This window comes from Sus scrofa, chromosome 4 (genome assembly GCF_054392235.1).
Source record: "Sus scrofa isolate SSC_HxYL_T2T_F1_AM1 chromosome 4, Sscrofa_HxYL_maternal_Yorkshire_Landrace_v2.0, whole genome shotgun sequence".
In the NCBI taxonomy this organism is placed as follows: domain Eukaryota; kingdom Metazoa; phylum Chordata; class Mammalia; order Artiodactyla; family Suidae; genus Sus; species Sus scrofa.
Window position 1 is genome coordinate 115,102,324 of NC_139386.1, and position 14,083 is coordinate 115,116,406.

The 14,083-nt window shown below is 57.9% G+C and overlaps 1 protein-coding gene across 3 annotated transcripts in view; it reads right to left on the minus strand.

The window, feature by feature from the left end:
* Positions 1-1,002: 1,002 nt before the first annotated feature.
* SLC6A17 (solute carrier family 6 member 17) overlaps positions 1,003-14,083 on the minus strand; it is a 56,230-nt gene continuing 43,149 nt past the window's right edge. For all 3 annotated transcript variants that reach the window (XM_085021290.1, XM_021090051.2, XM_085021291.1), the window contains exons 7-12: positions 11,429-11,670; positions 10,927-11,119; positions 8,791-8,983; positions 8,053-8,212; positions 5,512-5,674; positions 1,003-4,991 (exon numbers count right to left, since the gene is read on the minus strand). In XM_085021290.1, coding sequence (XP_084877416.1) covers positions 4,623-4,991; positions 5,512-5,674; positions 8,053-8,212; positions 8,791-8,983; positions 10,927-11,119; positions 11,429-11,670 — 1,320 coding nt within the window. In that variant the 3' untranslated portion in view covers positions 1,003-4,622. The remainder of the gene's footprint in view (positions 4,992-5,511; positions 5,675-8,052; positions 8,213-8,790; positions 8,984-10,926; positions 11,120-11,428; positions 11,671-14,083) is intronic.

Here is a 14,083-nt window from a genome sequence, read left to right on the forward strand (position 1 = left end):
GGATCAGGCAGCCTCATTCCAGTATGGAGTGGGTGCTGAGGTCTGTGGTTCTTGAGACGTGAGGCAAGAAGGCGCGTGTCCCCCACCCATGGCGCATTCCACTGCTCAGAGCCCAGCATTCAGTAGATGCTCAATTGAAATTTGAGAGAACAGCTCCTGTCAAATCTCATGGTTCATCGTTACCGTCTACTGAAGCTGGCAGGAGCGATCGCTGCCTGGAAGACAGGGCCATGCCCTCAGAACGCACAACGCGGCCGGCTCCCGGTGAACCCGCCTGTCCTCTGCCCTCTCCCACCTCCCTCGCAGGCCTCTGGGCACTGGCACCGCCTCTCCCTGATGGGTGGTTTCCACCGTCGCACAGCTGACAGGTCTACATGGCTGTCTTCCCAGCAGAAAGTCAGGGCAGGAATTTCCCCTTCCAGCCTTGTGCATGGACAACAACCTCCATCTCCCATTCCTCTTCCTCGCCCAGAAACCCTCAGGCACCAACGAACGTCTCACCCGCACAGAGCTGCTGCAACGATCACATGGCTTCGAGGTGGGAAGCCCCGGACTCCGTAAGGCGGGCGGCCGGTGTGTGTGCACCGTTAACTCTGCTGGATGATTCCTGGGAACATAAGCCCATGTCCCTCCTTATCCTCAAACGCCACAGCCAGACAGCCGGGCAGCCCCCAGACCCCCACAGCCGTCCTCTCTGGCCCCTCCCATCCAGGCTTTCACCCCAAAGCTGCACTGGGGATCCCCTCTCCCTGATCCGGGGCAGGTCTGAATGGCAAGAGAGGGAGTTCCCTTTGTGGCTCAGCAATAATGAACCTGACTAGCATCCATGAGGACTCAGATTTGATCCCTGGCCTCGCTCAGTGGGATAAGGATCTGGCGTTGCCGTGACCTGTGGGGTAGGCCGGCAGCTGCAGCTCTGATTCAACTCCTCGCCTGGGAGCCTCCATAGGCTGGGGGTGCGGCCCTAAAAAGACCAAAAAAAGACAAGACAGGCAAGGTGGGTTTGGTAAGAACAGACGCTTTATTGTACACCATGGGAGGAAAGAGAGGAAAGAGGGTCTCCAGGGGTGACAATGCCTTGTTCCCTCCCCTGGGCTGAGCGGTCATGACCCAGGACTCTTGTCTAGTGTGGGGCACGTGGACTGGAATTGTTCTGAGCTGGTGCCAGAACCTAAAGTGACGTCTGCCAGGTGCGCTTGGGTCTGTACAAAGCAGGGCTGGGATGAGCGGGGACCCCGGACCCTCCCCCCTCGCCTCCAGTCACTAGGCTCCAGTGAAGGGGCAGTGGGCCCCCAGGTTCAGGGCTCAGGGAGTCGCGTGCATTCCAACCTGTGCTCTGGTGGGGAGGGGGAGGTGCAGTGAGGATGGGCAGAGGGCCGCCCCCTGCCCATCATAACGCGGCAGCCCGCTCAGGCCTGGGCCCATGCGGCTTCCGCCCCCTGCCAGCCACGTGGCCAGTGGCAGACTGACTCAGGAGGGCTTCTCCGGGCACTAGAAGAGCAGCAGCCCCCACAGACTTACTGCTTGAGGGCAAAAGCCAACCTGGCTGGCACCAGCCTGTGTGCCCACCGGCTCACCCCATCTGGGCCTCGGCTGCAAGCTGCCTCAGCAGAGAGGGCTCCCTGAGCAAGAAGCTGGTGACTGGGGCTGGAGGGCAAGCAGAGGCAGGACCAGGGACTCTTTCCGGTACAGCCCTGCCCTGCTCTGCCCTGGGTCCGCTCTGTCCCCTGTGGGCACTGCAAGGACAGCACCAAAGTCATTGGGGTGGAGACCCTGTGCAGGAGCATAGGGGCCTGCCCCTCTGGCCACCTCCTGCTCCTGCGGGGGCTCTGGGGCTGGTCTGACCTGGTCAGATGCCCCACCTGCTCTCGGCCCTGCCCCACTCCCAGGTGGCATGTGTCAGAGGCACAGGGGAGGGTCAGCTGTTCCCTCTGAACACTGCCAGCGATGTGTCAAGGACACACACAGGACAGGGGCCCCGTGAGCCGATGCCCTCTTGGGGTCTCGTCCTCTTAAGAAACCCAGCGCTTACTCTGGGAGTGAAGAGCTTGTGCCTCCAGTGGGCACAGCAAGAGGCTGGCTGGGAAAGAAATTTAAGGACCTCCCCCGTGCCCCCAAGACCTCCCTTCCCCGTTTCGGGCAAGCCCGCTGGTGTGAAGGCAATGTGTCACCCGTCAGAAGCGTGTGCCTTTCCCACAGAGGGCACTTCCCACGGGACCCTGCCCTGCGACCTCGCCTGATGGAGCTGAGAGGAGGGGCAGGAGGTGGCGGCGGCGTGGTCTTCAGGGTTGTGGTGAACGCTGGGAAACACAAATTAGCAGCCTACACACACCCACACCCACGTATGTGCACACACACACACACACACACGCACACACGCATGCCAAGCTCCAGGCCCTACAGTTAACAGCAGACACAGCAGGATAGGGCCCTGCTCACAGCAGTGGCTACAAGCACTACCCAGCCCACGAGGACGGAGAAGATGCCCGGCTCAGTCACCCTGTCTCAGGTTGGCAGGCTGGGGCCTGGGCCAGCGACACGCTACAAAATTAAAAATATCTCAAATATACAATGAAAATAGATCTGTACAGCACTGAGGATGAAAATAGTCCACCAGCCACAGTATAATATTGGGTTTGTCATTTACCAGCATTTACACCCACATGTACAGATTGAATATACAATAGAAAGAATACACAGAAGAGTATATTTAGTCCAGTGTCTCTCCCGGCGCCCTGTGCTTCCTGTTGCTATTTCTGCTTGGGATCAGGCACGGGGCCAGGGAGCAGGTGGTGTCAGGTGAGGAGGCCTAAGGGGGGATGTTGTGCCCCCAAAGCTCACGTTTTTGGGGAGATGTGGGTCTCCCTCTCCCCTCACACACGCAGGAAGGATGGGTGTGGCTGAGAGGGCTGCAAATGGGAGCACGGGGTGGGGGGACGGGTAAGGGAGGTGCTGGGTGGACTCCAAGGAGGGGGAGGAACCAAGAGACTAAGGGGTGAAGGACGGCGCCCTGGGCCTAGTCTGTCCCTCCCAGGCTGAGAGCAGTCAGAGGCACAGAGTGAGTCAGGACCCTCTGTGAAGGGAGCCAGGCCAAGCACTGTGGCCCGCCCTGCCCTGCCCACCATAGCTCTCAAAGATGGAGATTTGCTGTCCCAGCCAGAATTCCTTCCTCCCTCCCATTCATTCATCCATCCTTCCCTCCTCCATTCATCCATCCTTCCCTCCATCTATCCATCCATCCTTCCCTCCCTCCATCTATCCATCCATCCTTCCCTCCCTCCATCCTTCCATCCATCCACCCATCCATCCATCCATCCATCCATCCATCCTTCCATTCTTCTATCTATTGCTCTGCAGACTTCTGCTCCCCGGTCAGGTTCTGCTCCTCTGAGTCTATACTCCAAGGGAAGCCCCCTTCTGGGGAAGGGGAAGGTAAGTTGGGTCAGCACGTGTGGGACTGAGCCCCAGGACAGAGGGCTGGCCCGTCCCCTGGCAGCTTGCAGTGTCCACAGCACTGTCCGTGGCCCTCCCTGCCACAGGCCAGGCAGCTTGGGAAAGGCTTCCGAGGTGTCCCCACATGATGTGCACACGAGGGGGGGGGCTGTGCTTGTACAAGGAGGGGGTGGTGGCCCAAAGGGGCAGTGAAATCATCTCTTTCCCCGGGTGTGAGCCCCTGACGTCCAGGGACCGCTGTTCTGGGGGAGAAGCTGCCACTAGTGAGAAAGTCGGGCCCCAGGCAAGAGGGGAAGGGGTGTGTGCTTCACAGCTGTGCTCCGAACCATCTGAATTGTGCTGGGAACCATCAGGTGTGCCCTCCATGTGCTGTGCCCCCCCGCTCTTGAGGAGGGAGGCAGGGCCGCCACCCAGGGCTCCAGGAGGCAGGTGGAGGGAGAGGGCAGGAGAAGCCCTAAGGGAGGTGGGAGGGGTTCCGGGGCCAGTCATCAACCCCCCAGGCAGGATTTGAGAGCACGCCCCACCCACCCAAGGCAGGGCCAAGGACTTGGGGGTTCCCCCCTGAGCTGGGGCCAGAGGAGCCCCCTCAGCCCCCCCACCCCTGCGGCCCAGGCTGCTGCTCAAACCAGAGGGCCCCACCTGCCTCACCAAACAGAACTTGGGGACTTGTGCAGACGCCGTCCCAAGTCTGAGCCCTGAGTCCTGGCACATCTGACCCACCCCTAAGTCAGGATGAGACACGGCTATCCAACCCACCCCGGTACCTCCCAGCACCACCCCTGCCTGGCAGCACAGACCTAAAGGGCCCTGAGACCGCAGAACTGCAGGTGCCAGGTGCCAGGGAGAAAGGGAGAGCGGAGTGACCCCTAGAGTGGCCCTGTGTTGCGCTGGGAATCGGGATTTCTAGATGGTTCCAGCTACTCAGCTGCAATTTGGTACGAGGCTCTCAGAAGGTTAGCTGCATTGGGGGCCTAGACTGGGGGCCAGAGCTTCTCCCAGCACCCACTCAGATTGAGGGGGCAGAAATGGGCCGGGATCGGGGTGGGGGATGAGGCAGGGCAGCCCCCTCCCCTTGGGCGGAGGGCCTGGCCCGGAAGGAGAGGCCAGGCTGGGACAGGCAGGCCGGCTGGCGGGGAGCGGGGGACGAGGCAGGCAGGGCGGGGCGGTGGTCACAGCTCTGACTCGGGGGTGCTGGCCAGGAGGTAGCCGCTCCCGTAGCGTCCGTTGGGGTTGCCGCTGGTCTCCAGGGGCGATGTGCTGCCAGGCCCCAGGTAGGAGCGGTGGGTGGGCATGGGGGAGGGCGCCTCGCTGGGCACCTTGCTGAGGATGAAGCGGGTCTCGTCGTTCTCCTCCAGGTTGGAGATCTCCTTCATCATGCGGCCCTTCTTGTAGGACACGGAGAGGGTGTTGGAGCCGTCGGAGAGCAGGTGGAAGTGCCGCAGGACGAAGCCCACGGGGATGGGCAGCACGGCCAGGACGATGAGCGTGATCAGGAGCGCCATGGCCCAGTTAGGGAAGTACAGGTAGCGCTCGGCAGCCTACGGGGGACAGGGGTGAGGCCCGCTGCCCCGCCCTACAGCAGCCTCACCCTCTCAGACGCCAGGGCCACCCCCTCCTGCCCTGCCCACCCACCCCCCAGCCTCTCCCATCCTACCCCCACCAGCCTGCCCGGCCTCCCCCACCCAGGCACCGGCCCAGGTGGGGGTATCAGGGGCTGCTCCTGGGTTGGCTGGTTTGGTTAAGGGCCCAAACCTCCCGGGATCTCCGTGTCTACCCTTGTCAAAAGTTGGACTGGTTCCATCCCACAGACATGGAGAGAAAACGTGGCGTAGGAACACTGGACAAGGACGTTCACCTTTGTGCCACGCGGTGGCCCCATCTGTGTGATTCTAGGAATCCCACCCCTCTCTCTGGGTTGTGGCAAAGGTTACAGAGCAGGTGTAACCTGCTCGGTGGCAGGGCCTGGCACCGAGTAAATGCCCTATAACGTTTCTGTCTATTCCCTAAAGGCCTGGGAAGATGCCAGCATCCTGGGGGTTTCGGGCCCCCACCTCTCACCTCCTCCTTGATCCAGGCGCTGTAGCCCGGGGGCGTAACCCCCAGCTGGATGATGCTGGCCGTGGTGAGCACAGCCATGCACAGTGGAGACACGAACTTCCACATGTAGAAATAGAAGCGGTAGGGCCGGAAGCCCAGCATCTCTGTCAGCTCCTGCATGAACCTGCCAGGCACAGGGGAGGGCCCAGAAGTTGTCCCTCCCACTGCTCCTGCATAATAACCCCCAGCCGCCTCCTCCAGGAAGCCTCCACCCACCACTCCCTCCCTCCCAGGCTCTTCCGTGCTTCATATTCAATACATTATTCTGTGGCCCGGCTCATCTCTGAAAAGGCTCTGCTGTGCTCCCCTAACTTCCTCTTACTATGTCACATCACACTCATCTGGGGATATGATACAGGACGCGCCCTGGGCAGGTGGACAGGCTCCAGAGGGCTTCGTTGGGCACAGAGCCCTACTCACACTGGCCTGGCTCTAGACTCCCCCTGCTGGAAGAGACGTAGAAGTGCAGGTGCCTAGCGTCCAAAGGCAGAAAGGCCACCTGACTCGAGATTCTAAGCCCTGGGCATGTGGGTGGAATTCCAGGAGCTTGCAGGCTGAGTACACAAATGGCACTTTTAAAAATCATTTTTGGAGTTCCTGCTGTGGCACAACGGGATCAGTGGCGTCTCTGAAGTACCAGGACTGGGTGTTGGCTCCCTGGCCAGGCACAGCGGGTTGGGGATACAGAAGTGCTGCCGCTGCGGCAGGGATTACAACTGTGGCTCCAATCTGATTCCTGGCCTATGCACACCATAGGCCAGGAGGAGGCCAAAAAAGAAAAAGCAAAAAAAGAAAGAAAGCCATGGGGGGAATAAATCATCTTCGGCTCAGTCACACCTAACTGAAATCTTGCATTTCTTTCTATTATAAATGCAAGCAACCGCAGCGGTATAAACAGTACCCCTGACTCTATAAGGAAGTGATTAAATCACAGACGTTCTTCTATCACGTCACAAGTGAAAGAGCCACAAACGTCATTTATGCTCATCACTCCTTCCAAATTAGTTATTAGATCTTATAACTTAATGCAGCAAAACTAAAGTACACATATATTAATATATCACAGGTTTGAAACATGATTTTGCTAATTTCCAATATAACTCATTTCCTGTATAGTCTTATATATTTTATCATAGCTTTTTTTTTTCTTTTTGGCTTTTTAGGGCCGCATGTGTGGCATATGGAAGTTCCTAGGCTAGGGGTTGAATTGGAGCTGTAGCTGCCAGCCTATGCCACAGCCACAGCCACAGCCACAGTGACGCCAGATCCAAGCTGCGTTTGCAACCTACACCACAGCTCATGGCAACGCTGGATCCTCAACCCACTGAGCAAGGCCAGGGGTTGAACCTGCATCCTCATGGATACTAGTCAGGTTTGTTACTGCTGAGCCACAATGGGAACTCTTACTTTTTTTCTTTTTTGCTTTATGCATTTAAAAATACCATTCTGAGAAGGGGTAGGGGGCTTCACCAGACTGCAGAACCATAGGAGCCCTTCCAGCAGCATGTTCCAACCCTGGCCGGAGGGCCTGCTTCTTCTCTTCCTGCCCGCCCCCTGCACTCTCCTAGGATGGATACAGCCAGGCCCAGCAGAGAGCTTCATTTAAGACATGGTCCAGACCTTGGGGAAGGTCAGGCTGAGCAGGTTAGAGCCCTTGGCCTTGCTGAGTGCGTGGGGGGGCTTCCTGGGGACACGGACTTGTCCCTAAATGAGGAATGAGGTCAGGGGTTGACAGTGCCTAGGTCTGCCCAAGACTCAGGCCGTGAGACCCGATCCTTCCATGGTGCTGAAATCTCACCCCGCCCAACTTTTTTTTTTTTTTCTGTCTTTTAGGGCTGCACCTGCGGCATATGAAGGTTCCTGGGCTAGGGGTCAAATTGGGGTCACAGCAACGCAGGATCCGAGCCCCATCTGTGATCTACACCACAACTCAGGGCAATGTCGGATCCTTAACCCACCGAGCCAGGCCAGGGATCGAACCTGTGTCCTCATGGATACTAGACAGATTTGTTTCCGCTGAGCCACGACAGGAACTCCGTCCCCACCCAACCTTAAACCGAGGCCCCTACCACACCTGGTCTCACCCTCCTTGTAGCTCACCCTCAAACCGAGAGGCAGGCTACCGAAGTCAAGGAGTTCCCCAAGGGCAGGGGCCACCCACGAAGTGCTTAACAAGCTTCAGAGAATTCTGAAGCGCTGGTAACCAGGAAAGGTGCTATGGTCATTTAAGGCTGTTTAGGATGATGCCAGGACCCGAGCCCAGGAGACGTGTGTCCTCAGCCCGGCTCTGTCTCTCAGTAGCCCAGTGGCCCCCGGGCAGCTGTGCCTTCTGAGACTCAGTTTCCCTGAATGATCTGTAAGGGCACTGGCAGGCTGATCTTCTGGCTGCAGGATCTCCCGCCCCACTCACGAGCAGCCCTGGGCACACGGCGCTCTCCAGAGAGTCGGGATGGGAGGGACCCTTCCTCCTGTCCCCGCCTCTCCCCCACACATCCCCCTTACTTCTTGGTTCCATAGATCCAGGCCACCGCGACGTTCTCAAGGATGACAATGAGGGTGAGCGGCAGGGTGGCCGAGTAGTCATCAAACATGGTGACAAAGTAGTTTCCGGAGCGCTGGACGAACAACAGCCCCACGAAGAATGCAAAGACACAGCAGCCCACTACAGAGAGCCGGGAGGCCGGTGTGGGGGCACAGGTGCAGGGAGGGCGGGGCCCAGGGGGGTGGGGGCACCCAGGCCCCTCCCACCCCACCCCTCCCCACCGCAGGCCTGTAGCCCACCCTGCCGCAGACCCAGCCCTGCACGGGGCGGGGGGTGGGGGCACAGGTGGGGTCCAGATGCTGAGGTTCTGAGCTCCCACTCTACTAGGCAGAGAGCACCCCGGGGCTGGGAGTGACAGGGATGAGCAGGATGCCAGGCCAGCCTGGAGGCAGGCCACCCCTGCCAAGACACCTCAGCAGGCCCTCGGGGAGAGAAGCCAATGAACCAAGGCAGCCTAGCTCCCAGGCCAGGTTTGGCACGGACATGCCAACGGCCTTCTCCCTTTCGGCTCTTGGGTGTCCCTCTCTGGAGCCGGGCTCCAGCTGTGCCCCAGGTTGGGCGGGGGCAGGGGAGCTTTCTAAGTATGGAGTCATGAAAAACACAGTCGGAACCCCATCTTCCTGAGGTCAAGGCCACCACCTGACCACGGTCCCCCAGGGCAGCCCACAAGCTCAGAGGGGGCCGCGGGGAGGAGTTACCTGTGAACATCTCCTTGGGCACCTTGAAGGTGTCGATGATGGGCGTGGTGATGCCCGCCATGGTCCCGATCATGCTGCCCAGGCCCAGGTTGATGAGCATCAGGAAGAACATGACCGACCAGAACGGGGAGGCGGGGAAGTGCGTCATGGCCTCGGTGAAGGCGATGAAGGCCAGGCCTGTGCCCTGCACGGACTGAGGGTGGGGGCAGAGGGAGGGGCTCAGCGGGGGCGCCTGGGAGCCCCCCACTTCCTTATCTCTGCCCTCGGCGCTTGAGAAAGAGTGGTTCCCTCTCTCCCGGGGATCCCCGCCCTCACCTAAATCCTCTTGCTGTTGGCCAGTGGGCCTCAAACTTAAGTGGGCATCAGAATACCTCCCAGGGAGCAAAACACTAATTCAGGAGCTCACTTGTGGAGCCTGGAGGCTACGAGCTGTCCAAAGACCCCAGGTGTTCAGAGCAAGAGGCTCACTTTTAGAAACACACCCGGCTCAAGCCTCTCCCCCTCTACGCAGCGGGGCCACCCCCAGCTCTGAACGCCAGGCTTCCGTGGAGTGGTCTTAGCCTCAGCTGCCCGATGCACTCACATTGCCGACTTTAAAAAAATGTTGGCAGTTTCCATCATGACTCAACGGTAACAAACCCGACTAGTATCCATGAGGATACGGGTTTGACCCCTGGCCTCACTCGGTGGGTCAGGGATCCAGCATTGCCCTGAGCTGTGGTGCAGGCCGGCAGCTGTAGCTCTGATTCGACCCCAACCTGGGAACCTCCATATGCCATGGGTGCGGCCCTCACAAAAAAGAAAGAAGGAAACAAAAAAAAAAAAAAGCCAGTGCCTGGGTCTCTCCCCAGGGACAAGGATTGGCTTGGCCTGCGGGTAAGCTGGGTGTCAGGTTTTATCAAGCGCCCCCAGGTGACTGATGGGCGGCCAAGGGAGAGAGCCATTGCTTCAATGCTCTGACCCCTGCTCATGGGGAACTGACCACACAATACCGCCGACAGCACTTGTACGCTGCCCTGTGATGTCTGGTGACCGCGAGGGAGCGCCTCCCCCAGCCGTGTCAATCTGGATTGTTATCAGGGTTGGATTCTATCAACGCTGCTACCATCCTACTTCTCTCCAGAGGACCAGGCCACGCCTGAGAGAGTGGGGCAGGCTCTCAAGGAAGGGGACAGTCCTTTCTGACTGCCAGTCACCTGGAAAAGAAACCTTTCGTGCTTGATCATCTGGGGCAGAGGTCACGGGGTACAGGACACGGTCCCTCGGTGTAAGGACGATGCCAGCAGAATGAAGCTGACGTTTAATGAGGCAGGGAAAGCGCCCCCTCCCTGGCGGTCACAAAGAAGGGCAGGGATGGCTTGGCCCTGGCTCCCCTCAGGAGCCCTGGCACCAGCTGGAGCCCAGGACCCAATAGGCGCATCTCTCTGCTACCCCTCCGAACAGACTGGTCACTTTGAAAGTTGCCAGCTGTGCAAATGGGCATAGAAGCAGGGCGTCTGAACCGGGGCCTACGGGTTCAGGAGCGCCGGGATCACCCTGCCCTACCTGGGGGCTAAGGGGCAATGGGGCAGAGGGAGCGGGGAGGGGCAGAAGCATCCAGGTTTGAACCCCGGCTCCCCGATTTCCTGGCTGTGAGACCTCGAGCAGGCACCCAACGTACAGGCTGCTCACCCGTACAACAGGAGACAGGATTAATTCTCAGCTCCCGGCGCCATCACGAGAGCCCCGGGGACAGACAGCAGAGGGCAGATGCTGATGGAAATTTTACTTTCTGCGAGCCGTGTCCGGGGCACCGTTCCGAGCGCATTACATGTGGCAGTACGGGTGCTCAGGAAACCCTCTGGAGAAATGTGAGAGCTGGCTGTGCTTCCTGGGGTTTCTGGGACATGAGCATGGGCCTAGCTCATCTTCCGGGAGAGACTCAACCTGCCTCGGAGGCAGGGGTTTGGGCAGCACGTTCCCTCTCGCCCTCTCTGGGCGCCTAGGAGGTCTTGGCTTAACAAGGAACGAAGGCGTCCCTGGCGACTTCTGAGGCCCGCGCCCGAGCTCCGATCCGCCCCCCACCAGCCTGGCTCCGGGCACCGCGCTCCCACATCTGCCTTCCTGCCCCTTCTGGCAGGACAGGCCGGCCCGCACCTTGTCCAGCTCGTCCTCCAGAAGGCAGGGGTCGAGGCCCAGGGCGGGGAAACGGTCCTCCTTCACGGTCCTGATGACTTTGTACATCTCGGCGTAGTCCCTGGCGCTCAGGTGGGAGAAGTTGACGTGCGGAGGGATGAGGGCCCGGCTCAGGACGTCGGTGTTGAGGTACCCCAGGATCTTCTCGGCGTTCCTGCAGCACGAGGGGGCGGTTAGGGTGAAAAGAGAACACGATTTAAAAAAAAGGAAAACAACAGCAACGACAACAAAAAACCGGAAAGGTCACAAGGCAGGGGTGGGCACCAGGCCGGGAGCTCCTCCCAGGCACCCAGGCCGGACGCCACGGGCCATCGGCAGAGACCTCTCTGAAGCGGTCCCCGTGGTCGGGGGCTGGGGACAGAGCGCTCCTCTGGTCTCCATCCCCCAGCCCGCGTGGAGGGGGCCTCTCCCTGGGGGAAGAGGGACCGGGAGAAGGAAGGACAGGAGGAGAGGGGCCACCTACTCGACCACACACTTCTCGTTCATGATGTTGGCCTTGAAGCCCAGCACGGCGAACACCACGAGGGTGGCCAGCACCGAGGTGAAGAAGTTGATGAAGGACACCAGGGCGGCGTCGAAGTGGCAGTTGTTGTCCTGCTTGTTGTAGCTGGAGAAGGCGATGACGCCCCCGAAGCCCAGCCCCAGGGCGAAGAAGACCTGGGTGGCCGCCTCCCGCCACACCTGGGGGTCCAGCATCTTGTCCAGCTAGGGCGGGGGAGGGGCCGCGGCGGGGGAGACACACAGACAAAGGCTTTACTCACGTGCAGTGACAGTCCCTCCACACCCCCCGGCGTACCCTCGCGGGCTCCAGAGGCAGTGTGGCTTTGGGGCAGAGGGCTGTGGCTGAGTGACCTGGGCAATTCCCCTAAACCCCTGAGTCTCACATCCCCCAAGCGTACAACACAGATAACAAGAATATCAGGAACCTGGAGTTCCCGTCGTGGCTGACTAGCATCCATGAGGATGCAGGTTCAATCCCTGGCCTCGCTCAGTGGGTTAAGGATCCGGCATTGCCGTGAGCTGTGGTGTAGGTCACAGATGGGGCTTGGATCTGGAGTGGCTGTGGCGGTGGTGTAGGTCGGCAGCTACAGCTCCGATTGGACCCCTAGCCTGGGAACCTCCATATGCCAAGGTGCGGCCCTAAAAAAAAAAAAAAAGACAAGAGTATCCGGAATCTAAACAATACAGCAAACTAGGGAATATAACAAAAGAGCAGACTCACAGATATAAAGAACAAATTAGTGGTTACCAGTGGGGAGACAGAAGGGGGCAGGGGCCACATAGGGATGGGGATTAAGAGGTATAAACCACTACGTATAAAACAAGCTACAAAGGGAGTTCCCATTGTGGCATAGCAAGTTAAGAATCTGTCATGGGCGTTCCCATTGCGGCGCAGTGGAAACAAATACGACTAGTATCCATGAGGATGTGGGTTCAAATCCCTGGCCTCCCTCAGTGGGTCGGGGATCCGGCATTGCTGTGAGCTGTGGTATAGGTCACAGATGTGGCTTGGATCCGGTGCAGCTGTAGCCGTTGCTATGGTGTAAGCCGGTAGCTACATCTCCAATTCGACCCCTAGTCTGGGAACTTCCAAATCCCATGGTGTGGCCCTAAAAGCAAAAAAAAAAAAGAACCTGACATTGTCTCTGTGGTGGCATGGGTTTAATCCCCGGCCTGGCATAGCGGGTTAAGGATCCAGAGCTGCTGTAGTGGCATAGGTCACAGCTGAGGCTCAGATTCAATCCCTGGCCCAGGAACTTCCATACGTCACAGGTGCAGCCAATACATAAATTAATTAATTAGTTCAATAACTTATAAGAATATATTGCACAACACATGGAATAATTTTATAATAACTATAAATGGAGTATAATCTTTAAAAATTGTAAATTACTATAGTGTACACCTGTAACTTACATGATATTACACATCAATTATACTTCTCTTTAAAAAAAAAGAGTATCGACTTCAGACAACTGTCATGAGACCTAGGTAAGATAAAATAAATGCCATGTGCTTATGTAATAAGGTCTCTGTCAATTTTATTTTATTTTATTATTTTTTTTTTTTTGTCTTTTTGTCTTTTGTTGTTGTTGTTGTTGCTATTTCTTGGGCCGCTCCTGCGGCATATGGAAGTTCCCAGGCTAGGGGTTGAATCGGAGCTGTAGCCACCACCGGCCTACGCCAGAGCCACAGCAACGTGGGATCCGAGCCGCGTCTGCAACCTACACCACAGCTCACGGCAACGCCGGATCGTTAACCCACTGAGCAAGGGCAGGGACCGAACCCGCAACCTCATGGTTCCTAGTCGGATTCGTTAACCACTGCGCCACGACGGGAACTCCGGTCTCTGTCAATTTTAACTGCTCTCATTGCTTACCATGGAGCTCAGGCCAAGGAACATCTTCAAGGCCATCATGTATGATGTGTGGTGCAAACTCTAGGGAGTGCCATTCACTTAGACTAGAGTGTGAATGGTGCCTTCCAGAGGGGTGCAGTGTAGAGCCTGCACAATAGCACATGACAACCAAGAGCACCAGTGTCTCCCAAATACCTCGTCCACCTTAAACCATGAAAAAAGACACCAACTTCTCCCTCCCATCCACCCAAACATCCTCTTCCAAAAAAGAAAGAGACCCAAAGTTCATTCATAGACATCTACATGCTGTAGGTCACAAAAGAATCACCTCCAACCCACTGGACTTGAAGCACAGAATCCAGGCATTTGGACTTCCCATTGTGGCACAGTGGGTTAGGAATCTGACTGCAGCGGCTTGATCCCTGGCCCGGCAGAGTGGGTTAAAGGATCTGGGGTTGCCACAGTTGCAGCGTGGGCAGCAGCTGCGGGTCAGATTCTGTCCCCGGCTCAGGAATTTCCATATGCAAGGGGTATGGCCATAAAATAAAAAATAAAAAACAAAAAAGAACCCAGACACTTCCTGGGGGGGGAACCCCTGCCTGACCCTCCATCTGTCCTCAGACCTGACAGGAGCCCGGACCGCCACAGCATCTGGATGGTGTGGGGCAATTTCCAAACGATTTTCATGTCTGTTTTCCTTTTACTGTTTGTTCTCAAGGCAAGGACTGTGGCTTGGGCCCAGCACAGGGTTTGAGAATC